Source organism: Actinia tenebrosa, unplaced genomic scaffold, assembly GCF_029948245.1.
Source record: "Actinia tenebrosa isolate PJP-AT-01 unplaced genomic scaffold, QUT_ActTen_1.0 PGA_scaffold7__59_contigs__length_16204524, whole genome shotgun sequence".
Taxonomy (NCBI): Eukaryota; Metazoa; Cnidaria; class Anthozoa; order Actiniaria; family Actiniidae; genus Actinia; species Actinia tenebrosa.
The window spans coordinates 11,513,610-11,538,655 of NW_028292584.1; the positions used below are offsets into that span (position 1 = coordinate 11,513,610).

The following is a 25,046-nucleotide window of genomic DNA, read 5'->3' on the forward strand; positions in this document are numbered from 1 at the left end:
GTGTAATTAATGAATAATATATTATTGATTAATGAATAATATATTATTGATTATGACTTATGGCTTTCTTTCTCTGAAGATTTTGAACATTCTTCCACACTTCTTGATAAGAATGGTGAAGCACAGATAGTTGAAGGAGAAGACCTAAATATCACCTGTGCAATAAGCCCAATATGGCTTGACAATGTCATGTGGGTTCATGTACCCACACACGAGTCCCTAAAGTTAGAAAGTGTTAAAGTCAACAGCGGCACGCTGGCCATTTGGAATTTTTCTCGAAGTCAACAAGGAAAGTACCAGTGCCAGGCTTATGACAAGAGAGATGGTATTTTGGGATTAGCAAATGTTTTTATTAAAGTAATGTGTAAGTACAAACGCAACGTTTGCTGTTTTAGACACCAATGTTTTTATATGTCATCCTCCAATAAGCATTGAGATCATAGATAAGATAATGCAATCCTGACCGTGCTAATTCCATAATAGCCCAGACGAAGTGTTTCATTATATTTTATTTCGTTTGCTTTTTCCCGTGACAGCAGGAACACCACAAAATCGTTTGTCAATAGTCTCTTTCACAGTTACCTGCGCCATATTGAAAGGTAGCCATGCCTTTCCATCAAAGCGAGACGAACGGTGAGCTTGCAATGATAGAGACCTCTTTTTAACACCCTGGACAATATGATTCACACGTCTCTATCATTGCAAGCTAACCGTTCGTCTCGCTTCGATGAAAAGGCACGGCTACCTCTCAAGATGGCGCCGGGGACTGTGAAAGGGACTATTGCTGTGGTCCCTGCAGTGTATGCACGCCACTGAGGATGGTCATCATCATCGTCTTCGGTAGGTTCTTTTACATCCTCTTTATGCGGGATTATATAGTGAAGGCAGACGGGGATGCTTTGCAAATGCAAAAAACAAAAAAAAAACAAAACAAAAAAACTGTCAAGCAAACCCAACATTTCAAGGTTTGGTGATACAATCTACTTACGTTGCGTCGCCAGAGGTGTACCAGTACCAAATGTCACGTGGTACGGGTTGAATGGCAAGATCCGTGTGAATGGAACCTCCTATTATCCGGGAACGAGCACGTTAAGATCATTAAAAGTCAATACTTTGGACTTTGGTATGTATAACTGTCTGGCTAAGAACAGATATGGAACCGCTTGGCACAATGTTACAGTCACAAAATACTGTGAGTGTTATTGAAAATATTCAATATTTCAAACATACGCCACAAAAAAAAAAAAAAAGACAAATCAGTCCATTAGGGTAACCATTTTTTATTTATAGATGTTTTGTATCAACCACGTAATACTTTAATCTTAACCAAGCTTTCGGAGATAATTCTTCATCATCAGGGTATTGAAAATAGTAATAGAGCGCGAGGTTAGTTCAAAAAACATTGTAAGCTCAATTCCTATAGCAACTATTTTGGATAAACATGATGCAGGTGACTCTCATAAAGCATGCACTCCCAACCAATAGACGACTTGCACTAAGAGGTCACGTGATCAAATCGGCCATTGTGGCTGGCATTTTACAGGATTTTAGCTATGTGAGAATGTAAAAAAAGATGGCGATTCGGGTAGTTTTTTTGGTGATAAAAGGTAAGTTAGCGCAGTAAATAACACTAAAAATCCCCTTTTCTTGCAAGAAATATATTCTTAGTAGATATCTGAAGTAGATTTTTGCTATTAACTCGCCAAAAAGAGAAAAAATATGGTATTTTTAGCAGCAGTAAGGGGGACTCGCGGTCAATGTCAAAGATTTACGGGTTTTACAGGCGGTTTAAGGAAGGCGCCGGCAGCGGGAATAAGCCGCGCGATAAGTCCTTACTGCTGCTGTGTTGTCGAACCGCAAACGGAGGTTAAGATATTTTCTTGGATATACGATGCATGAATGTAAAAAGTTCACCAATGACTTCTGTATAATTTGCCTAAGATCCAAAGTTAACATACCTAAGCCCAAGGGTTTCTGGTGTTGTGGTAAGAAAATGCAAATAGAAGACGACACGTCAGCACAGTGTTACGAGTGTGGTAAGAATATTCGTAATGCCGTACCAAATGCTACCAGAGAGCAGTATTACGCCAATGGAGGTCGTAAGAAGACCCCATACAAAAGAATAAAATACTTCAGGGACTGGATGAGTCATATCCAAGGTTATCGACCGGTATATTTAGACAACAAAGTAAAGAAGAAAATCATAGACCACTTAGAAGAGCCAACCCCGCAAAGTCTACGGAAAACGCTGAAAAAATTAAAGCTAGGGAAATATTACAAAGACATCTCTTACATTTTGTCTGAAATTACCGGTAAGTCTATTCCTGAGGTTTCTGATATGACAAAAGCCGAGTGGATGTTTTGTCGGCTGGATAAGGATATTCCTTATTATCCTGACGTAATTTACGAAATATTTTACAAAATTGACCCCAACCACCCCCTGTTAGGATGGATTCCGAGGCGACAATAACATATTACGCGTAATTTATACGATGAATTTATATTACGCGTAATAATTTGCCAAATAAGGTTATGCAAATAATTCATATTACGCGTAATAATTCGCCAAATAATTCATATTACGCGTAATAATTCGCCAAATAATTCATATTACGCGTAATAATTCACTGAATTTATATTACGCGTAATAATTCACTGAATTTATATTACGCGTAATTTCTAGACTGACGTTCGATATGTAAATAGAATCCCGTCACGCTCTTTTCAAAGCAGATGTTTACTGAGCAAGCTTTCTTTGAAGCTCTTCTTTCGCTTCTTGGTAGATCTTTTTGCGAGATTCCTCGGAAAGATCTTTTACGACTGTTTTTTTATTTCTTATGTCCGACTTTAATTTCTCGTATTTGTCTTCTTTGGTCAGAATAAGCGAGAATTCTACGTCGTCTATCTTTCTGTCACGCAAAGCCTTTGAGACAAGATCGGTAATAGTATTTACTTTAGCCCTTGACAGAGCTATTGTCGTGTCGTGCTTGGATATTTTGCTTGTCAACTGCTTCATAATGCCCGTAGCAACAGCAGAAATGATACCACAAGCTGCCCCAACGCCGGCCAAAGGAACTCCAACGATTATTCCCGGTCCAGTAAGCGAAGTAGCAACGCCGGAGCCTGTTAACACAACGGATATGGATCCTGAAGTTATCGAAATCTTATGTAGCGTACTCCGGGCTCTGACGTACTTTTTTCGGACTTTTTCGTAGTGTTTTGTCTGCCCTTCCAAGTAAGCCAGGATTAAGTTTGCTTTATTCAGACGAAAGTTTTCGCCGTTTAGTTCGTTAGGTTCCTTAGGAAGTTCAGGATAAAGTGGAGGTGCTGATGGTATAACATCCATTATATATACTAATGTACGACGCTTTTGGGAATGATATTGAGGAGCAGCCACATCACGACAACTGGAGGGCCTTTAGGAAGATGTTTCCGCATGCAGACCCTAGTAAGTTCGAAAGGAGACCCGATGGGATTTATTACCAAGGCTCCAGGATGTACAGCAATGAGGACTTAAAGCCAAAGCCGGTACCCAAGCCTACGCCGGTGCATCAGGAAGCTCCGCCTAATTTTCCAAGGAATCTATTAATGACCAAGGAAGATTATCCATTTTACGACGCTGAAGGTGGTGTAAACAACTTCGAAAAATTGGTAACGCACCTGAAGATTTCAGTGGGTAAACAATCATTTAACATAGTAGTAAGAAATATCTATAAGAATACGATGTTGAAGCATACGTCAGGTAAAGAGGCCAGGGAATGGTTAGCAGGACCCAACATGCGGTATTGGCCGCAGCAGTTAAACTTTGCTATTTGGGCTGCCACTAAAGGTTGTGGTGTTGCCGCGGACATGTTTCACATTTCATTTATGCGGGTTCACGTTGCCTTTACGGTAAGGAGGTTGTTGAAGGAGCTTAACGTACCCCTACCGGGAGATAAGGCATTTGATCCAATGAATAACCGCTACGACTCCGCAGCCCTGGAAAGGTTAATTAATGAGTTCAAACCACAGCAAAAAGATTTTCGTTATAAGGAGGGTAAGACGCATGGGCTGGGTATAGTTTATGTTTGGGGTGCCAATGGTGAGAAGCCAGCCGACTACGGGCATCAGGAATATCCAAGTGATGAGTTGGAGTTTAGCGATATGGGTGGTGATAAGGGCAATAATTCATTAATTACTAGAATTCAAACGAACTACCCCGGCACTTGGGATCCGTTCGTGTTAATGAAAGGAAAAGGTTTAAGGAACCTAGCCAGGATTAACCGTAGCATAGAAGCATTCGTGTACTGCATCCTGGGAGCGCAGGTAAATACCCGCAACCCCATTGTTGGATCCCAAGGCGCTTCACAGGAAACGCAACAAGAATTCCTAACTTTATTTGAGTCTGCAATAATAGAAAATGACATATCTAAATCGGTGCAGAGATATCAACTTGCAGTGCAGCAGTCTAAAGTGCGACTGGATTACGCTTTGTCGCCTGGTTGTTGGTTAATGCCAAGTAATTTGGTTATTAACACCAATTCCGTTGTGGGTTATAACAACAAGCTGCAGCGAGCTGCTAAGGATATGAAGTTTGGGGTGAATGACGTGAACTCTGACATGACCAAGGGCATTACTCACTTCGTAGAGAAACCAAAAAAAGAGGTAGAAAAACCATTAAAAAAGGCGTACGTGCCGCCAAAGAAACCAGTAAAGAAGGTTATGCCGCCTGAGGAATATGACCATAACTTACTAAAAGCCGGTCTAATAGTCGCAAGCATTGGTTTGAGCTATTATATATGGCGATGAACAACCCCTACGTAGCTGGAGTAGATTGTGTCTATACGACTTACACAGGCGAGAAAAAATACACCCAAGCATCTTGGGTTGATGTCACGGGGATGTCTGTGGACCTGAACTACTCAGGAAAGAAGCTGATAATATGCAGTATTTGCATTGGTACGAGCAGCCATGCCAACGTGGGCTTTAGGTTCCTGGATGAGAATGGCATACTGCAGTCTATGCGTGTGAAGACAAACAACAGGGAGCCTGCGCATTTCTCCGTAGAGCCCAACCCCAGCAGTGCCGAAAATCTATCGGTTTGGACTTTCCACATGGTCGCCGATTGCCATGGGAAGGTAAAGCTGCAAATGCGCGTAGATGACACCGGGAGCGTTTGCATAAATAGTATAGAAAATCAGAGAGATACAGCCTATAATCACAAGACCATTAGCACTTTAACGGCGATTAGTCTTTAGAAGGGAATTTATTCCCTGAAATATATGAATCCACACGCAAAGGAAGATTGGTTTCTTCATTATTTGGAGGAGAAGGAATACTTAGAACAGCATTGGTATGACACGGGATTGTGGGCGAAGGTTGGGGGCCTGGGATTGATCGTGTGTACTATTAGCATTAACACGGGGTATTCGTGCAATGCTGGGTTTAGGATCGTTGATGAGAATAACCATCCATTACTGCCTTACAGAAAAAAAGATAACAATAGGAACCCAGTCCATTTCTCGTCGGAGCCCCCACCGCAAAGCTCAGAGGACATAACGTCAATAACTTTTCACATGATAGCCAATTGTCAATATGCGAAGCTTCAGGTTCTTCCCAACGACGTTGCCTACTTTCGAATAAATGGTCAAGGCGCTGCTTCCGCTGATGCTGCTTGGTGCCATAAACCCATTTCTACTATGACTGCCCTACCCCTGATACCAAATTATCAAGGCGGCGCGAATACTATCTTTACTTATCCCCAGTCGAGAACACCTCGGATGTCTGACGACGATAAGCCACCAGTAACATACAAGGATAAGATTAACCCCGCATCTTCTTCAGGAGTACCACTCCAATAGCGACAACCAAGATCCAAATGTTGTTGCCCACGAACTTTAGCAGTTCGCCGCCGGCCCTAAGTGCCAAGGAAACAACCGAACCCAGCAGCCCAGGAAGACCGGCTGCCATCTTTTTTCCCAAGTCCGTCAGCCCATTGCCTAATTTCTTTACGCCCGCGCCTGTAGCCTTAAGCGCGTTAAGGATTACCCCTACTACGGTGCTAATAGCGACCGCAAATGCCAGTGGAACGCCATACTTCAAAAGGGCTCTTTTTACCTTTTCCTTGGTGGTAAGCCCCAGCTCCTTTTCCAGGTTTTCCTTTTGCGCCCGTAATTCCGCAAGGCGCACCTCTAGATCTTCTGTTTCCCTTTGGGCAGCCTCCCTTTCCTCTTCGGTACGAGTTTGGTCCGCAACTACTTCTCGCTGCCGCTCTATTTGCCCCTCCAGGTCTTCGATGGCCTGATCTCTTTGCCGGATTTGTTCCTCCTTGGTGTTAATTTCAGCCATTAACCGTCGCCGTTCCACCAAAGAGCCAGCTATGGTAGTTTGTAGGTTATCGGTATCGTCTTTAATTAGATCCAACTCCTGCAGGGCAAGGTTAAGAGCCCTTTGAGTTTGATTTCTTTCACGTCGAATTCGGGTTCTTTGGTCTACCAGCTCCCTTATTTCTTGATTTTTAAATTCGACCTCCCTCCTATGCGCGTCGGCAAGCCGTTGGTTTTGCTTCATGTATTCCTCCTCCCTTTCTTCCAACGTTTCCCGCAGCGCTTCTGCTGAGGCGCCTGAGCCTTTAGCCTCCTCCAAGTCCCTTTGTGCTTTATCCCTTTCGCGTAAAGCTTTATCCAACTGGTTTCTCATTTCTACCATTCTTTCGTTACCGAACTTTTTTTCGGTATCGACGAGTAGTTGAGTTTGCTTTGCGTATTCTACCTCCCTTTCTTTTAACGTTTTTTGCAGCTCCTCAGCGCGTTTTTATAGCGCAACCTTTTCATTCAGGGTTTGCAACCTTTCTAACATGCTCCTAGTGGCACGCTGGAAGCCTTTTAATCTTGAGACGTCACCCCTAACGTTGCCCTCCTCATCAAAGAGGGGTTGTGGTTTCGTCCAGCGGTCTTTGTCAGGAAATCTCAGGTCTTGAACGCTTATGAGGACTTTGTTTTCGCGTTCTGTGAGCCTTACGTCGTCAACGTCAAAGTGGGAATAGCGCTGCGTTAGCTCTTGCGTTGCCCACTCTACGGTTTCCCGCGCGGCTGCTTCCGGCTCGCCCATGTTTTGAAGCTCTATGTGCTCACGCGGAAACGTGTACTCTCGTGCTTTGGGATGTCTTAGGGCCTTTGCAATCCTATCCCTTAGGGAATCGTCGACTTGTTGGGTGGGAAGCAGCGGTTCTTCATCACCGTCGTTAATGTCAGCCTGACCTGCCAGGAACCTAGCCAGGATTAACCGTAGCATAGAAGCATTCGTGTACTGCATCCTGGGAGCGCAGGTAAATACCCGCAACCCCATTGTTGGATCCCAAGGCGCTTCACAGGAAACGCAACAAGAATTCCTAACTTTATTTGAGTCTGCAATAATAGAAAATGACATATCTAAATCGGTGCAGAGATATCAACTTGCAGTGCAGCAGTCTAAAGTGCGACTGGATTACGCTTTGTCGCCTGGTTGTTGGTTAATGCCAAGTAATTTGGTTATTAACACCAATTCCGTTGTGGGTTATAACAACAAGCTGCAGCGAGCTACTAAGGATATGAAGTTTGGGGTGAATGACGTGAACTCTGACATGACCAAGGGCATTACTCACTTCGTAGAGAAACCAAAAAAAGAGGTAGAAAAACCATTAAAAAAGGCGTACGTGCCGCCAAAGAAACCAGTAAAGAAGGTTATGCCGCCTGAGGAATATGACCATAACTTACTAAAAGCCGGTCTAATAGTCGCAAGCATTGGTTTGAGCTATTATATATGGCGATGAACAACCCCTACGTAGCTGGAGTAGATTGTGTCTATACGACTTACACAGGCGAGAAAAAATACACCCAAGCATCTTGGGTTGATGTCACGGGGATGTCTGTGGACCTGAACTACTCAGGAAAGAAGCTGATAATATGCAGTATTTGCATTGGTACGAGCAGCCATGCCAACGTGGGCTTTAGGTTCCTGGATGAGAATGGCATACTGCAGTCTATGCGTGTGAAGACAAACAACAGGGAGCCTGCGCATTTCTCCGTAGAGCCCAACCCCAGCAGTGCCGAAAATCTATCGGTTTGGACTTTCCACATGGTCGCCGATTGCCATGGGAAGGTAAAGCTGCAAATGCGCGTAGATGACACCGGGAGCGTTTGCATAAATAGTATAGAAAATCAGAGAGATACAGCCTATAATCACAAGACCATTAGCACTTTAACGGCGATTAGTCTTTAGAAGGGAATTTATTCCCTGAAATATATGAATCCACACGCAAAGGAAGATTGGTTTCTTCATTATTTGGAGGAGAAGGAATACTTAGAACAGCATTGGTATGACACGGGATTGTGGGCGAAGGTTGGGGGCCTGGGATTGATCGTGTGTACTATTAGCATTAACACGGGGTATTCGTGCAATGCTGGGTTTAGGATCGTTGATGAGAATAACCATCCATTACTGCCTTACAGAAAAAAAGATAACAATAGGAACCCAGTCCATTTCTCGTCGGAGCCCCCACCGCAAAGCTCAGAGGACATAACGTCAATAACTTTTCACATGATAGCCAATTGTCAATATGCGAAGCTTCAGGTTCTTCCCAACGACGTTGCCTACTTTCGAATAAATGGTCAAGGCGCTGCTTCCGCTGATGCTGCTTGGTGCCATAAACCCATTTCTACTATGACTGCCCTACCCCTGATACCAAATTATCAAGGCGGCGCGAATACTATCTTTACTTATCCCCAGTCGAGAACACCTCGGATGTCTGACGACGATAAGCCACCAGTAACATACAAGGATAAGATTAACCCCGCATCTTCTTCAGGAGTACCACTCCAATAGCGACAACCAAGATCCAAATGTTGTTGCCCACGAACTTTAGCAGTTCGCCGCCGGCCCTAAGTGCCAAGGAAACAACCGAACCCAGCAGCCCAGGAAGACCGGCTGCCATCTTTTTTCCCAAGTCCGTCAGCCCATTGCCTAATTTCTTTACGCCCGCGCCTGTAGCCTTAAGCGCGTTAAGGATTACCCCTACTACGGTGCTAATAGCGACCGCAAATGCCAGTGGAACGCCATACTTCAAAAGGGCTCTTTTTACCTTTTCCTTGGTGGTAAGCCCCAGCTCCTTTTCCAGGTTTTCCTTTTGCGCCCGTAATTCCGCAAGGCGCACCTCTAGATCTTCTGTTTCCCTTTGGGCAGCCTCCCTTTCCTCTTCGGTACGAGTTTGGTCCGCAACTACTTCTCGCTGCCGCTCTATTTGCCCCTCCAGGTCTTCGATGGCCTGATCTCTTTGCCGGATTTGTTCCTCCTTGGTGTTAATTTCAGCCATTAACCGTCGCCGTTCCACCAAAGAGCCAGCTATGGTAGTTTGTAGGTTATCGGTATCGTCTTTAATTAGATCCAACTCCTGCAGGGCAAGGTTAAGAGCCCCTTGAGTTTGATTTCTTTCACGTCGAATTCGGGTTCTTTGGTCTACCAGCTCCCTTATTTCTTGATTTTTAAATTCGACCTCCCTCCTATGCGCGTCGGCAAGCCGTTGGTTTTGCTTCATGTATTCCTCCTCCCTTTCTTCCAACGTTTCCCGCAGCGCTTCTGCTGAGGCGCCTGAGCCTTTAGCCTCCTCCAAGTCCCTTTGTGCTTTATCCCTTTCGCGTAAAGCTTTATCCAACTGGTTTCTCATTTCTACCATTCTTTCGTTACCGAACTTTTTTTCGGTATCGACGAGTAGTTGAGTTTGCTTTGCGTATTCTACCTCCCTTTCTTTTAACGTTTTTTGCAGCTCCTCAGCGCGTTTTTATAGCGCAACCTTTTCATTCAGGGTTTGCAACCTTTCTAACATGCTCCTAGTGGCACGCTGGAAGCCTTTTAATCTTGAGACGTCACCCCTAACGTTGCCCTCCTCATCAAAGAGGGGTTGTGGTTTCGTCCAGCGGTCTTTGTCAGGAAATCTCAGGTCTTGAACGCTTATGAGGACTTTGTTTTCGCGTTCTGTGAGCCTTACGTCGTCAACGTCAAAGTGGGAATAGCGCTGCGTTAGCTCTTGCGTTGCCCACTCTACGGTTTCCCGCGCGGCTGCTTCCGGCTCGCCCATGTTTTGAAGCTCTATGTGCTCACGCGGAAACGTGTACTCTCGTGCTTTGGGATGTCTTAGGGCCTTTGCAATCCTATCCCTTAGGGAATCGTCGACTTGTTGGGTGGGAAGCAGCGGTTCTTCATCACCGTCGTTAATGTCAGCCTGACCTGCCTCAGTGGTGGGATCAAAGTAGGGGTCTGTTCCTTCTACTTCCATTATATATGATAAGCTCAAAGTTAAATCCCAACGTATTACCTAAGCAGGTTGGCGGGCTGAAAGCAGAACGCACCTTTCATCGGGTCACATTCACGCCTTCTAGCGCCAAACCAGGAGAAACCCTGTACGTAGGCGTGCCCCGCCTAACGGATAACCTAGTATTGGTTCCTGGTACCTTGGCTTTAAGGTTTGACCTAGCGGTGCAGTCAAGCCCCACAGACGAAAGGATTATCGTTAACAACGTGGGCCGCAACATTGTTTCTAAGATGCGCGTAAAGTTCGCAGGGGAATCCTTGCTGGACTTAAATAGGTACGATCTGTATACCACGTACAAAGACTTATGGTTGACAGCATTTGACCGCGCGCAAAGGATAGAACAAGGAATTGGTAGTGTCATTCTACGTAAGGTCCGCACACCTACGAAAACGCAACCTACTGACGGCAGCGGAGAAACCGCAGTGGCAGACGCAAAGCGAATAAAGACAGCCTATGGTAGCAAGTATGTCATACCACTGGACTTTGAAGTAATCACGAATCACGGCGCGTATTACCCAAGACAGTTATCCGAGCTACAGTTTGAAGTAACTTTAGCAGATGCTAATAACATTATTGGTGGGCTAAGCACTGCACTTACCACAACAACCCCATACTCTATTACCAACTTAGAGCTACAGTACGAAACGGTATACAGCGAAGAGCTGGCCCGTAGCGCCGGCATGGAATACAGTGCCGGAAAGGCATTCCTTTACGACCACGTAGTGATGTATAAGACATTTAGCTTCTTGGATAAGACGGATGAGGTTATCAACCAAAGCATTAACCTCCCACGAAGAAGTCTCACGGGGTTGATGCTGGTGTTTGCCAAACCCTACGAAGCCGGTAAGCGCGACTCCGAAGCCTTTCATAACCCCAACATTACTAACGTCGGCGTGAACATAAACGGCGTTCCAAACAAGGTCTACTCGCAGGGAATAAAGCCCGAAGACATCTACAGGGAAGCAAAGCGTAAGTTTGGCGACCAAATTAGCCCCGAGGAATTCTTTAAGGATAAATATGCGCTGTGGATTGATATGCGCACCATTAACGACGAAGACCTACATGGCCAGGGTTTACGTCTAGTAAATACGCAGGATGGTATAACATTGGAGATCAAACGCACCAAGAATGCCTCCGCGGGCGACGGTGATAAAATAAACTGCTACGTCTTCGTCGTGTCTGACGCGCAACTGAGCGTAGAAATGAATCAGCTAAAGAGCGTTGCGTATTGATCCACTCGCTCATCCTTTTGATAAAAAAATATCGTTGGTATATAATGCTTCGCGTATTCGAAAACAACGAAACCAAACTGCAATGCATAGTGCAAGGCGATAAACTATACTTCAAAGCAAAGGAAGTGGCGGCTGCGTTGGGTTACGAACGCCCAAAAGATGCAATTAAGGTGCATGTTCGTGAAAAGTATAAGGTAAAGCTTAGCGAACTTAGAGTGGAGGTGAATCGCCTCCCCTCGTATTCACAGCCTAATTCCCTGTACGTAACCGAATCTGGGTTGTATCAACTAATATTTAGCTCTAAGATGCCAACGGCAGAGACATTCCAGGATTGGGTCCTCGAGGACGTTCTTCCCGCATTGAGAAAGACAGGTAAGTATGAAATAGAAAGGCGGTTCGATAGTCCTAACAAGTTAGTCTTCAAAATGGAAAATGAGTTTGACCTGCATAAGAAAGTCGTGGACTACATACGCCGCTTCTACCCACAGATGCTCATAGCGCCCGGCTTAGGGGAATTGCAGGATTCTGACAGCAAACGCATAAAATGCTGGCAGAAGGGTTATCAAAGGGGTCAACCCGACCTCTTAATACTGAACGCGCATTTAAGGTATGAAGGGCTTTGCATCGAATTGAAGACGCCGAAAGGAAATGGCATACTCTCCGCAGACCAACGCAAGATAATTTCGCAGTATGACGCGAATGGTTACCTGACCATGGTTAGCAACGATTATGACGTCATCTGTCGTGCCCTTAGCAACTACGCGGAAGGCATCCGTATTCCCTGTCGGTGGTGCTGCAAACGCTTCAAGACTACGGAGACAAGGGCAACGCATTTAAGAATATTTCATAGATATAATGATCGTCAACCAAATACACTGGCGTGACCTGATTTGCGGTAAAGCATACGAAATAAAAAATTACGTCGTCTTCAAAGACATCGACCGTTTACGGTTAGTCCTCAAAGACTTAGGAGGCAAGGAATATGCCCTTTGGGCGCCGGATTGCGTGCGGTACGTAATTCAGGGCGAGGAATTCACCCACTTACGCAGCTATGGTAAGGTAAATGGCCGATGGAAGTTTGACATTGAAAGAAGAGTCACTCCATCTCCTCTTCGTAGTTAAGCGCGTCTGCTAAAGTCCGCTGCGCTTTAGGATCCGCGGAGCACCAATGCCCCACAAAGGATCCTTCGGAGAATACCCTGTCGCAATGAAGGCAGGTGTATTTTTTACGCGGTGCAGGAGTGGGCGTAATGCAGTCGGCAGGTAGTTCGCAAGTAATACAGTCCATATATTGAAAGGGCGATTAGGAATCCTCCTAAGAAGGCGGCTGCGTAGGCTAGCATATACCTTTAAAAGGGGTCCTTATTTTTATTAATGTTTCTTCTTTTCTTATTGAGTTCTGCATACCTTCTCCAAAAAGGGTCCTTATATTTATTAATGTTTCTTCTTTTATTCTTAATAAACAATCAAAGAATATTAATAAATATAAGAGTGTGTTTTGTGACTCTTTGCACAAACCCTACTTTACTTACGGGCTTTCCTTACCTCCATGTTTTGAGCATGCCAATCATCAAAGCGATCCAAGTACTCCTTAAAACCGCGGGGATGATGTTGCGGGCACAAGCACTGCCAGATATGATCATCTCCTTTCCTTAAGCCGCCACACGCGTCACAGGGCGCACTCCAATACTCTGCGTTCTCCCAGCGCGTACCTTCGGCGCGGTCGAACTCCGTAAAGCGTTGGTCTATTTCTTTCTTACGAAGAGTTAACTTCTTTATGGTTTCCGCTGGGCAACATCTCGCAGTGATATCACCATGCTCCTCGCATACGACGTCCAAATCATAATTACCACGACATCTATGTTGATGCCATGCGTCGGTTAAGAGCTCCCCACAGCGCGCACACACATCCTTTAAACACACCCTATTTTCTTGGTGGTATTGCAACATTTGGGGCGTGCTAAAGAGCCGATTGCAATCAGCACAACGTCTTTCCTTAGACTTCAAACACACCCTTCCTTCCACGTGATATCGCAGCGCCTGTTTACTGCTAAACTGCCGGCTGCAAGTGTCACATGCGGTGACGTTATCCACCTCTTTAAAACATACCTTCTTTTTTTGGTGATATTGCAAAGCCTGTTTGCTACTGAACTCCCTGTCGCAATCCTTACACTTCATTATATAATAAGAATTTATTAACCCTTATAAGGGATACCGCATGAAGTCCTTAACGGAATCTTTCGCCCAGCCCGCCATCGTCAAAAGCGCACCAAACCGTTCTGCGCGCTTCAGACCGCACATTTCATCGTACAATTCCTGCACGCGCTCCTTTAACCGATCGATCTCCTCCCTTTGCATTTCTATGGTGTCTCTTTTATCTTTTGCGTCGGTGGCAATCCTTCTTACTGCGTCCACTGGGTGCATCGTATATATAATGGATCCGAACCATATTCCTTTTAACGCTTTGATAGTAGGACCCACCGGCTGCGGAAAAACGCAGTTCGTCGTGGAGCAGCTATTAGGACCCTTTAGATACCGCTTTGACTACATAGTGCTGCTTTGCCCAACCTACGTGAATAACCGCACCTGGACGGGCATAGGAGTGAAAGACGACGACTTCTTCGTAGATATCTTAGACCCTAACGAGTTATCCAGCCACCTTAAGTTTTGGCACAAACAATTCCCCAAGAATACGCAGATTTTACTCATACTGGATGACATTGCCTGCGGGGACGACGTAAAAAAGCGCACCTCCGAGCTCGTTAAGCTCGCCTTCAGCGGTAGACACGACAATATTAGCGTTTGGTTGCTTTCCCAGCAGCTTACCAGTGTCTCTAAACCCTTCAGGGAAAACATAGGTTCACTTGTCGTATTTTATACTCCGAGCAAGTCAGACCTGGAAACCATCTTAAGCGACTACGGCGGTGAGATATCCAAGGAACAGTTACACGAATACATGCGGCACCTAAAAACGCACCAACATTCCAAGATGATCTTCTCTTTGAGGTTTCCGTATTCCATAAAGATATATGGACATTGAGCAGCTCTTAGATGAAGTCCCCGCGCAGTTAGACGAAAGTAACCTTAAGGAACAACTTAACATCCTTGTGTCTTCGGGGAAGTGTAAAGAAATGATAGGTAAGGAACTTACCCATGAGCAAGTTAATAAGTTGTCAGAAGAGGAAGTTAAGAAGTTCCATAAGAGATACGAGGCCGCCCTTGCAAGTAAGACCACGGACGCCGTAGCAGACTCCGCTATCCGACTTGCGACTAAATTGCTTGGACTTGCGCTGCCCATAGACGACGTGGAGCAACTGCGGAAGGACATAAGCGAGGACTACGTTATTGCTCAAGAACTTAAGATAACCTGCGGGTGGTTGTCTTTGAAGTGCGGTAAGTTAATGGCAGTCGCCTCTGCGGCACTTCACGTAGCTCAGCACGTTGACTTGAAGGAACTTACGATGTCTTGGAAGGACTTCAAGAAGGACAGAGAAGTCGAAAAGGTCTTCCAGGCAGCACTTGCTGAGGTACCTGATCAAGTCGCCTCAAGTACTTAGTCAAGTCGTCCTTAAGTACTTGGTCAGGTTGCGCCCAGGTTATTTCCAAGTCGTCCTTAAGTACTTAGTGAAGTACTTATCAAGTCCTTCAAGTCCTTAGATATAAATGAGTGAACCAGAGTCGAAGGTAGAGCAGCCCCAAGAGGAGCAAAAGATTACCAAGGCTAAATCTCCGGGCAGAGTCGCTGCCGGTAAGAAGCTCGCGGAGATGAATAAAAAGAACAAAGCCCAAAAAGAAGAAAAGGTGGAGGAAAAAGAAGAGGAATCCTTCATTAATCCTGGGTACGTCATTGGCGCGTTAGGAGTTGCTATAGCAGCAGGCAGCCTTTACTTACAATGGCGGGCAACGAAAAAGGTAGAACCACCAACATATCACGCGCCCGTGCACGCACCTGTGGAACCGGCTGTTAGAAAAAGTAAGATCCCTGAAATGGAATAACCTTCTCGCTTTGTAATATAATGTCGACCGCGTTGTTGAAAACTGTTGAAGAAGCAGCCATTATTACTTCCATCGTTGCGGGTATTGGTTGGGTAGGTAAGAAAGTGCTCAAAGAAGACTTTACTGAAGACCCAAGCAAGAGCTTCGCTAATTTTGCTAAGATGACCGCTGCCGTAGGCGGGGCTATCATGGTAAAGGATTACCTACGTAAGGAAAAGTACATCCCTAATGTATAAATGGCTAGCGTGGTCGCAGGTGGAGTTATTGCAGCCTTAGCATTCACTGGAGCTAATTATGGTGGTCAGTATTTGGATAGATTAGTTAGAGGTGATCGCAGCGGAGATTTAGCCGCCGCAAGGAAAAGGCATGATTTAGCGCTGGAGAAATATCAGCGAGACGTGGCGGCTTGGAATGAAAAAAGACAAGCTTACAGGGATTGGTTGGACAAGAACTACCAAGACAAAATGCAGGCGGATAAGAACTTCGAAAATACAGACTACGCCTTCAAACTTTATGCGCAAGCACACCCCGCGGCATTAACGGGGTTAAAAAGGCCTCAGTTTAAGAATTACTACCAGCCTTCTAAGAAACAAAAAGATAGTGAGTTGGTCTTCGTAGGAGTCGCAGGGCTGGCGGGAGGCGTAGCTTTGGCGTATCTGCTCTAACGAAGGAAACTGTGTTTCCTGAAATATATGATCGTCTTCTTGGAAAGCGATAAAAATAACTTTACCACTTATTTGAATCCCCCCATTAAAGCCCATAAGGTTCGGTTGGTTAGTTGCTCTTTGTACAATTTTTGGTATAATTTAGTCAATGCCTTGGTCACTGAGCATAAAGGCGGCGGCAATTATCAAGGCGTATTGCTGCCCGATGGACATTACACACCAATCACCCTTGCTAAGGAATTAGCAAAACACGGTTATACGCTCACCACAGGATTGCCGCACGAAATGACCTTCAAACATAATATGCCAAACTATTCAGTAACTTTTGGAAAGTCTGACCCATTGGGATCTTTATTATGTGCCTCGGGCAAGACAATTACCGACACAGCCATACCCGTGAAATGGAAAGTCGCATCCTCTTACGAAGTCTATTGCGACTTGGTCCATAGTTACAACAATGGAGAAAAGTCTTCTCTTATGTCCAAGTTTCTGCCCAAAGGTAATCCATTTGACCCAGTAGAATACACCCCCATTTCTTTGAGCTATGACTTGTCTAATTTGGTAGAAAGCATAAACCTCACCATTAAAGTGGACGGAAAGACGGTGGATTTCAACGGGCGAAAGATCAATCTCGTCCTGGAATTCATATAATGGGCCGCGTAGAGGACAAACTCAAAAGGATTTACTATGGGCCTGAAGGCTATTGGAAAGGAGCGTCGGCCATCAAGAAACTCGCGACCGCGGCCAGGGTATCAGATGAAACGGCTAAGAACTGGCTAAGAAAACAAACCCTCTGGCAGGTTTATCTTCCCGTGCCCAAGTACATTCCCAGGCCCAGCTTTACCGTAAATACCCCCAATGAAGTTCATCAGGCGGATTTGCTTTTCTTGCCGCACGACAAGGTGAGAAAGAAGACCTATAGATACGCTTTGACCGTAGTTGATATCGCAAGTAGATACAAGGACGCCGAACCCATAACCAGCAAGGATTCTGGGGAAGTCGCAGAAGCCCTGAGTAGGATTTATAAGCGCGTTTTGAAATGGCCCAAGCTGCTGCAAGTGGATGCGGGGACAGAGTTCATGGGCGTGGTTACTAAGACCCTGAAAGACCACAGCACTAAGATTAGGAGAGCCGAAGCTGAGTACCACAGGGGTCAGAGCATCGTCGAAAGATTCAATAAGACCCTGGCCGAGCGTCTCTTTGGGTACCAGTATTGGAAAGAGCTGGAAGATCCCTCCAAACGCAACAGGGAATGGACTCAGAGGCTCCCCCAGGTCATCGCGGCTTTGAATAACGAGGCGGCCAGGGCTACGGGGATGAAACCCAAGGATGCCATAAAAAAGAAACACGTGGAACACAAGTCCTATGTCAGAAGTTCGAGGGCGGTCGGACTGAAGGAAAAAAAGCTACCCCGCGACATAGTGGTCAGATACCTCTATCAGCCGGGGGAACTCGAAGGTTGCAGTAAGAGAGCCACGGATCCTAACTGGTCCCTGGAAACGTATGAGATTTCGATGTCCGTCACCAAGGAAGGGCAACCCGTGTTGTATTACCTAAATGGCCCAAGTCGCGGATTTGTCATGGAAGAGCTGCTCATAGTCCCCAAAGACTCAGAGTAGCGCAGCACCACGCGCCCGATTGCACTCTAGGCATGTCAGTCTTACATTGCCTCTACAATGGCCGCGTTTATTATTTATGCGATCCACGGAGAACTGCTGATCGTCATTTGGGTCAAACCTCCATAGTAGAGGTATGTTACATTTGGCACACCTTGCCCCTTTCTTATAGACGTCGTCCGCGCATAGGTCGAACGTCATATTTTTTTCTTCGTCGTGTCTTTTGTAGCGAAGGAGTTTCTTAGCAATGTTCTCTTTGGCTACGTCCTCTGGGGTGCGGTCGTAGCGCAGTTGCGGACCCCAGGCTCTTTTTAACTGCTTGGCATATTCTACGCGGCTTACGGCAGTGTAGATAAGGTTGCTCCAACACAGCCGCTGGTCTATGATCCATAAGGTTTCTTTTATGGTAAGCCCTTGCGCGCTGTGGACTGTCATGCAATAGCCTAAGCGCCAATCTGGATGGGAGGTTATTTTTTCCACCTTTTCTATGGGTACCCAGGCTTTGTCATGCGTTACCGCGTTCTGCAGTTGGATGTCGGTACCAGGTACCCAGACGTCTCTTTTTTGCATGCGGGTATCGTGGGGTTTATAACAAACAGGTACGGGATGCGTAGGGAAGCGCTCTCGGTGTATATTGAGTAAGTCTTTCTGTATGCGAGACTGTGCTGCGCGTTTGCTGCTCAGCACCAGATCCTTTGGATGCCATGCGTAAAGGAAGTCCTCGTATTTCTTCGCTCGTACGCGTTTGCGCAGTGTTTTGCATTGGTCGGCGTCACTAAGGCCCCTTAATTCCGCTTTCAGGTTCCTTACTTGATCCTTGCTGCGGTAGTCGGCGTTAATTTCTTCAGAGTAGTCTACGAACCCCTTTAGCCATTCGTGGGGCATCTCTCCGGCTATTGGAGGAGGCTGGCAGGGATCTCCGGCGAATATTACTTGACACTTTCCACGGAGGAATTCTACGAATTCTTTGAGGATTTCTAAAGGAACGGTGCAAATCTCATCCCAAAGTATCACCGGAGGTATGTCGTGGATGGCTTCTGGTACCCACTTTTGGCCATTCCAACGGAAGAAGCTGTGGTAGGTCTGCGCGTCGTAACTCATTTCGCAGATTTCTCTTTCCAAACGATGCGTTGGCGTTAGCACCTTTATCTTAGGAAAGAGTTCTAACACACGCGTAGTCTTACCGCTGCCTCCTGTACCGTAGAGGTAAGAGAAGCGTTGGTAGGAAATGGGGTCGGCAACCGAAGGCAGTGGCTCCCCGGTTGGTTCCACGCTACCGCAAAGATGTTCTCCGTGACATTCTACACGTTCTCTCCATGCTTTTATCTCCTCATCTTTAACGCGCCATTGACCACTTTCCGCCAACTCATCTTCGGTGTAGAATTCTTTCATCTTCTCTAACACTTCAGGCTTTACGTACAAGGAATCCGTGGCTACGCGCGGAACGTTCTCTTTGTCAAACCGTAGGAGCATCGCAAGTAGGTTAATATGCGCATATGCTAACATACTCGCACGCAGGTGGTAATATTGCGGCCTGTGGTCTTGGTAGTAACAAAGTGCATTCCATTTCTGTTCTTTCTGACCTTCTATGAAGTAGTCCCATTTCTCCACAGACACCATTGTTCCTTGTTCGTGGGCGCGCTTAATAAGGAAGCTTAACTCTCCTTCGTCTGTTATCAGGCGTCGCTGCATGTGTTTCTCGCCCTCCTTAGCGCCCTGCGTGAATTTTCCTATGACAACGCGTGCTGTGGGGTTGTGTTCTGGGAGCCATTGCGTAAAGGCGCCATGACAAAGTATGGCTTCATGCGCCGTGTATTTTAAAAGCTTGCGCTCTTCAAAGAACTTCAATAGAGGTACGGGTATCCATTCTTTCTCTTGTAGATGCTTCCCGTACCACGCGTAAATTATGGGATGTAAGTCTTTAGCCAACTTCCAAGACGTTAATCGTACGAATCCAGTTGCTGGGGCGTCGTAGTGACCGTCTAACGAAACGCGGAAGAATTGGGAGTCTGGATGTCCGTAACGGTCGTAATATTCCTTACAATCCCCTAGACCTTTAAAACTTGCAGGGTAACAGTGTTTCATATCCAGCGACACATACTCATCTTTGTCGTACTCCATGTTCCACAGACCACCGTGACCGTGTTCTACACACGCTTTGGCTATGTCTCCGAACTCTTTTGGGGCAGGTTTCCATCCATTTCTTTTCTTTGCGGCTAAGAAGTCCAAGCTGCGACTGCTAAGGACCTCGTCAGAGAAGTCTTCCCCTAAGGTCTCACAGGCGCTTTGAATGCGCTGTTGTTCAATTTCGGGTCGATACAAAGTGCCGTCTTGCGTCATAAACTGACTTCCTTCTGAATCCATCAACCAAATGGAATTCTCATGGATTAACTCTGCCAATGGAGAATTCTTATAGACCTTCGTTTCCTTCTTTCTTGGGAATCGCAGTTCGCGCCACGCATGTGCGTTATGCTGGTAAATTACGATAGGCGCACCGCGGCCCCCATATTTGTGCGTTCCGGAGTAAATAAAGCCGTCGGTGATATCTTTCACATGGATTCGCCTCTCCAGCGCCGTTTCTAACTTCTTGATGTTGTCTATCGACCCTCCGGTCCTATTAGTATCTTTTTCCCATTTCCTGATGGCTTCTCTTCTCTTTAAAGTCAGTTTACCGCCCCGAGAGGAGTCTTCAAAGAACTCTCTTACTAACTTCCCTACGCAATTACCGGGATGTCGCATCGGTTTCAACTTCTTAACGTCTGGCGTCTTTATCTCGTACGCACCGTAAATGACTACGGTAACCGGGTAAGCAACCTCGTAGAACAACATGTCTATTCCTACCAATGCTCCCGGGCGTGTGTTTTCGTTTAAGACAAACAGGTCCTTCTTACCAGACGCCCTGATAGGATTGCGCCCCTTTTCTATCATCCACTCACCGTCTAAATACTTTATGAACGTCAACTCCAACCGGTAGTTACCTTCGGGTATTAAGTTAATTATCCTTTCAGCCCTTTCTTCTGTCATCGTCTCATCCGTATCTCCCTCCATAAATGTTGTGAAGGCAAAGTCAGCATCCAGGCGATCCAACACCTGAGTTCTGAGCTTGCGCACAGTTTTGTTACGAATGCTCGTGATGGTGTCCATCTATATCTAAGGAATATTTTAACCTCCGTTTGCGGTACCCAACACAGCAGCAGTAAGGACTTATCGCGCGGCTTATTCCCGCTGCCGGCGCCTTCCTTAAACCGCCTGTAAAACCCGTAAATCTTTGACATTGACCGCGAGTCCCCCTTACTGCTGCTTTTTTTGCACTACCATGTGAAGACCTACGAAGTGTTTAGTCTTGTTTTGCTGGCTTCATGACCTCAAAACATATACAATATTTTTCCTCTTTCTGGCGAATGAATAACAAAATTCTACTTAAAATATCTATTAAAAGTATATTTCTTGCAAGAAAAATGCAGTTTTCAAGAATGAAGTCGAAATATGCTTGAGAAGTTTCGACAACAAGTCGTTGTTCATGCATCGTATATCCAAGAAAATATCTTAACCTCCGTTTGCGGTTCGACAACACAGCAGCAGTAAGGACTTATCGCGCGGCTTATTCCCGCTGCCGGCGCCTTCCTTAAACCGCCTGTAAAACCCGTAAATCTTTGACATTGACCGCGAGTCCCCCTTACTGCTGCTAAAAATACCATATTTTTTCTCTTTTTGGCGAGTTAATAGCAAAAATCTACTTTAGATTTTTATTAAGAATATATTTCTTGCAAGAAAAGGGGATTTTTATAGTTATTTAGTGCGCTAACTTACCTTTTATCACCAAAAAAACTACCCGAATCCGCCATCTTTTTTTACATTCTCGCATAGCTAAAATCCTGTAGAATGCCAGCCACAATGGCCGATTTGATCACGTGACCTCTTAGTGCAAGTCGTCTATTAGAATTAGAACGCGCGATATTCATAATAGTTATTTTAATACACTTGAAAGATACTGCTCACATGAAATGGAAGATGAAGTAGTGGACATGAGTTGATATCGTTGTACGGAAATTAGGAATGATTGGGTAATTTTCTGCCCAAGATATCTATCACTTATTCGAGATTTTTTTTGGCAGCTATTTAGCACTTTTCTTAACGTAGAAATCACACGCTTTTGCCAGGTCCTTGCAAGCTAACAGAACAGAAGAAGAAGAAGAAGAAGAAGAGTGAGAAAAATAATAACAAGCCTGCAAATTTTTTGGGTGAGTTTTACAGTTAAGCATCGGCTTTCTTTTTGTCGAGGTTGTTGTTTTCAGTTTCCTTTTTTCTTCTTTTTTAATTAATTAAATTTTTCTTTTCAATTTTGCTTCGCTTTGCCCCTCCCTTTTTCTTCCTTTCTTAATTCCACACTTTCTTTCTATACAAATTCCTATAATTTTCGATTTTGTTCATTATAATATCAGGATCAACTGCCAGTATTGTGTTGCTACCATTATCGGCGGTATCTTTTCTAATCAATGTCTTCCTTTTATTAATCCTCTGCAAAAGTGAGTACGTAATTAAATAAACCTAGTTTATGTCTGTGAATAATAATATAGTAATTAAGAGAAGTTGAAGATTAAACGGTGAAAATGTAAAGTTAAGGAAGCTTTGTCTTTTGGGGCAGACCCATAGATTCCTCTTCGTCAATGTGACGGATTGACTAGCCGATTGATTGTTTCAATGATTGAATCAAAGTTGATAGCCAGGCTTTGTTCTGAGTTATTTTTTTGTCAATAAAGAATGAATTTGCTGACTAAGATTATTGTTCTTGTCGCTTATATCGCGCCAGGTAAAAGATTTCCGCAGACTAAAAGACCAAACAAAAAATCCAACAGCGTTGGATTTTTCTATAACAACGACAGTACAGATGCAACAGGGCAAATCATCTTTGGTAACATCAATTCTGAACCACCAACTGCAGTCCAATCAGAATCGATGACGAATACAGACGAAACAGTCCAAGGGCATTACGCAGAACTTACCAGTAACTCTGTCAAGATGTCATCACTACAGAACTACGAGTATCTTGATCCTACCTGCCGCGAGCAGCACCGCACAAAAGGCTTCCAAACGTTTGGCACTCACCAGCAAAGCAAGTACGAAAAGCTTCACTTAGGCACTTCTTTGCCAGTTTACCAAAGACTACATCTCAAATATGAAGACATTAAAAACTGAGTAATGAAGAAATACAAGGCAAGATAGTCAGACTTCACTATTATAGACCTGTATATACCATTGGCATGAAACTTGTAGCATAAGGTGAAGAACGCCAACACATATTAACACATGGAAGTGTAAGAAGGCCAGAAAAACATCTGATTTGTACTGTACAAGAATTCTAATATTTCACTTAGGTTTCTATGTTAACAATTTAGCCTTAAGGACGAAGTAATTATTCGAACAAAAGATTTAGGTTTGTTGACCTTGCAAAACACCTTCCTAACAAAGGACAGTAATTGAATTCTATACACCGGATAATGAAAGGTTCTTCTTATTTACTCAATAATCTGGACTTGGACCTTTTGACTTTTAGCTGTTCATAAAACCAGTTTAGTAACTAGACTTGCGCAGAAAAGACTTCCTAAGGACACGTATATTTTTGGCGTCCTTCATTATAGTTGTTTGCTCGTAAACTTTTAGTTAAGAATCATTCCCTAATTTTTGGTATAAACTTTGGTTAACTTAGAATAGTATGTTTTAACTTAGAAACACAAGCGACCGTCATCGACGCTTTATTCAGTTAATCATTTTCTAAAGACTCTTTTAAGATTAAGGTTCTAAGGTCAATAAGGCCAATATTCTAATTTATTCCTGTAGCTCAGTACTTTCACTGGAAACCAGACTCAAACCAGTTTCTATAATTAATTCTACAATTATGCTAATTTTCTATATAAATATGGGTAGACATTCCCATCTAAGCATGATGATAATGAAGTTAGTCTTGTAACTACTAGGACTTGTGAGCGTCAATAAAGATCCCGTGGAAACTCTAACCATAGTGTCCCCGGCTTCACGAAAGTAGCTATAGGATTTATCTGCTACAGCTTAGTGCGTATCATGTACCTTCTCATATCTCAAGGTCCAATAAAAAGAGGATAAAGTAAGCTAAGAATACTCAAAACATGCTGCTGATTATAAAGTGATTGAAAATCCAAAATGTCTTCCTTTGCAAACAACGTGCGTGGATTCTTCCAGTGACGTCACTTGGCGAACAATGGATTCCATGGTTAAGGGAATTACCTAAAACGATTGGCTGACAAGCGTTATCCGAAAAAATGCGAAATCTAGCCACCTCGATAACTCTTCACGAGCTAAAAATGAGTTGACTAAGCTAGCGCTTAACGAGTTGATCACCTTGATCGACTTGACTCGAATCGTAACTTTCAATGTCGGACTCCACACTTACAGTCCTACAGACATAGAAAAACACGCATTGGACATAGATGATGTATATAAAACTCACGTTTACAAACTGATGTTTATAATGTTTACTTCTTCGACAAAAAGGGCCTTATTGTCAGAAAACATGACCTAATAATAATAATAAACATAATAATAAGCTTTATTTAACACAGAATCCATAAAGTTAAAAACTTATTTACAATGGAGCTGTGTAAAATACACACACACACACACACAAAAATAGATTAAAAATATGTAACTATATAAATATAAGAATAAATAAATATGAATATATATACACCAGGGAAAAAAAACCTCAGCAATTCAGCGAGAAAGGAATAAACCACAAGACAAAGAAGATCTCTGAAGCCGAACTCCAAGAGACAAAGGAAAGAGTTCAGCCTCAGCGACCCTCCCCCGCCATGCTGATTCATTCACCCCCCACCAAACCACCAAACCACAAACGTCCCCTCCCCCATGACAACGCCCTCGCAAGCAGGCACACATATATATAATATGATATTAATTATAAATGTCATAAGATATAAACCCCCTACCTCCCCCCCCCCCCCCCAAATTGAATTTATGACCAATAAGTAATTAGCCCTAACTACGTAACTTTGTGGATATGAAGAATATTTCTAGAACGAGTATCATACTTATGTACTAAAATTAAATTAAAGACCAATAAGTATTTGTGAAAGCCCTAACTGAAGAAGATTTCTTGACACTATCATCAAGACTGTTAAACAGTCTAGCAGCAGAAAAGGAAAAAGAACGAAGGCCTGAC

The 25,046-nt window shown here is 44.3% G+C and overlaps 1 protein-coding gene across 3 annotated transcripts; it reads left to right on the forward strand.

The window, feature by feature from the left end:
• Window positions 1-740: 740 nt before the first annotated feature.
• LOC148905607 (uncharacterized) lies at window positions 741-23,847 on the forward strand. 3 transcript variants are annotated; one of them, XM_089039623.1, is made up of 5 exons: window positions 741-840; window positions 1,002-1,192; window positions 21,994-22,074; window positions 22,276-22,359; window positions 22,644-23,847. In XM_089039623.1, exons 1-5 carry the CDS (start codon window positions 803-805, stop codon window positions 23,027-23,029), a joined length of 780 nt encoding a protein of 259 aa, XP_088895749.1. In that variant the 5' UTR covers window positions 741-802; the 3' UTR covers window positions 23,030-23,847. The 3 variants fall into 3 exon arrangements, with proteins under 3 accessions (XP_088895749.1, XP_088895748.1, XP_088895750.1); XM_089039622.1 differs by lacking the exon at window positions 741-840 and having other exon boundaries at window positions 847-1,192; XM_089039624.1 differs by lacking the exon at window positions 741-840 and having other exon boundaries at window positions 847-1,123.
• The last annotated feature ends 1,199 nt before the right edge of the window (window positions 23,848-25,046 follow it).

Bases quoted from the DNA above. Each gene is read 5' to 3' on its own strand.
- LOC148905607 (XM_089039622.1), top strand. From the start codon at position 895: ATGCTTTGCAAATGCAAAAAACAAAAAAAAAACAAAACAAAAAAACTG. The intron at 1,193-21,993 runs GTGAGTGTTATT...CGCTTTTGCCAG, and splicing joins TGTTACAGTCACAAAATACT to GTCCTTGCAAGCTAACAGAA. The intron at 22,360-22,643 runs GTGAGTACGTAA...ATATCGCGCCAG, and splicing joins TTTATTAATCCTCTGCAAAA to GTAAAAGATTTCCGCAGACT.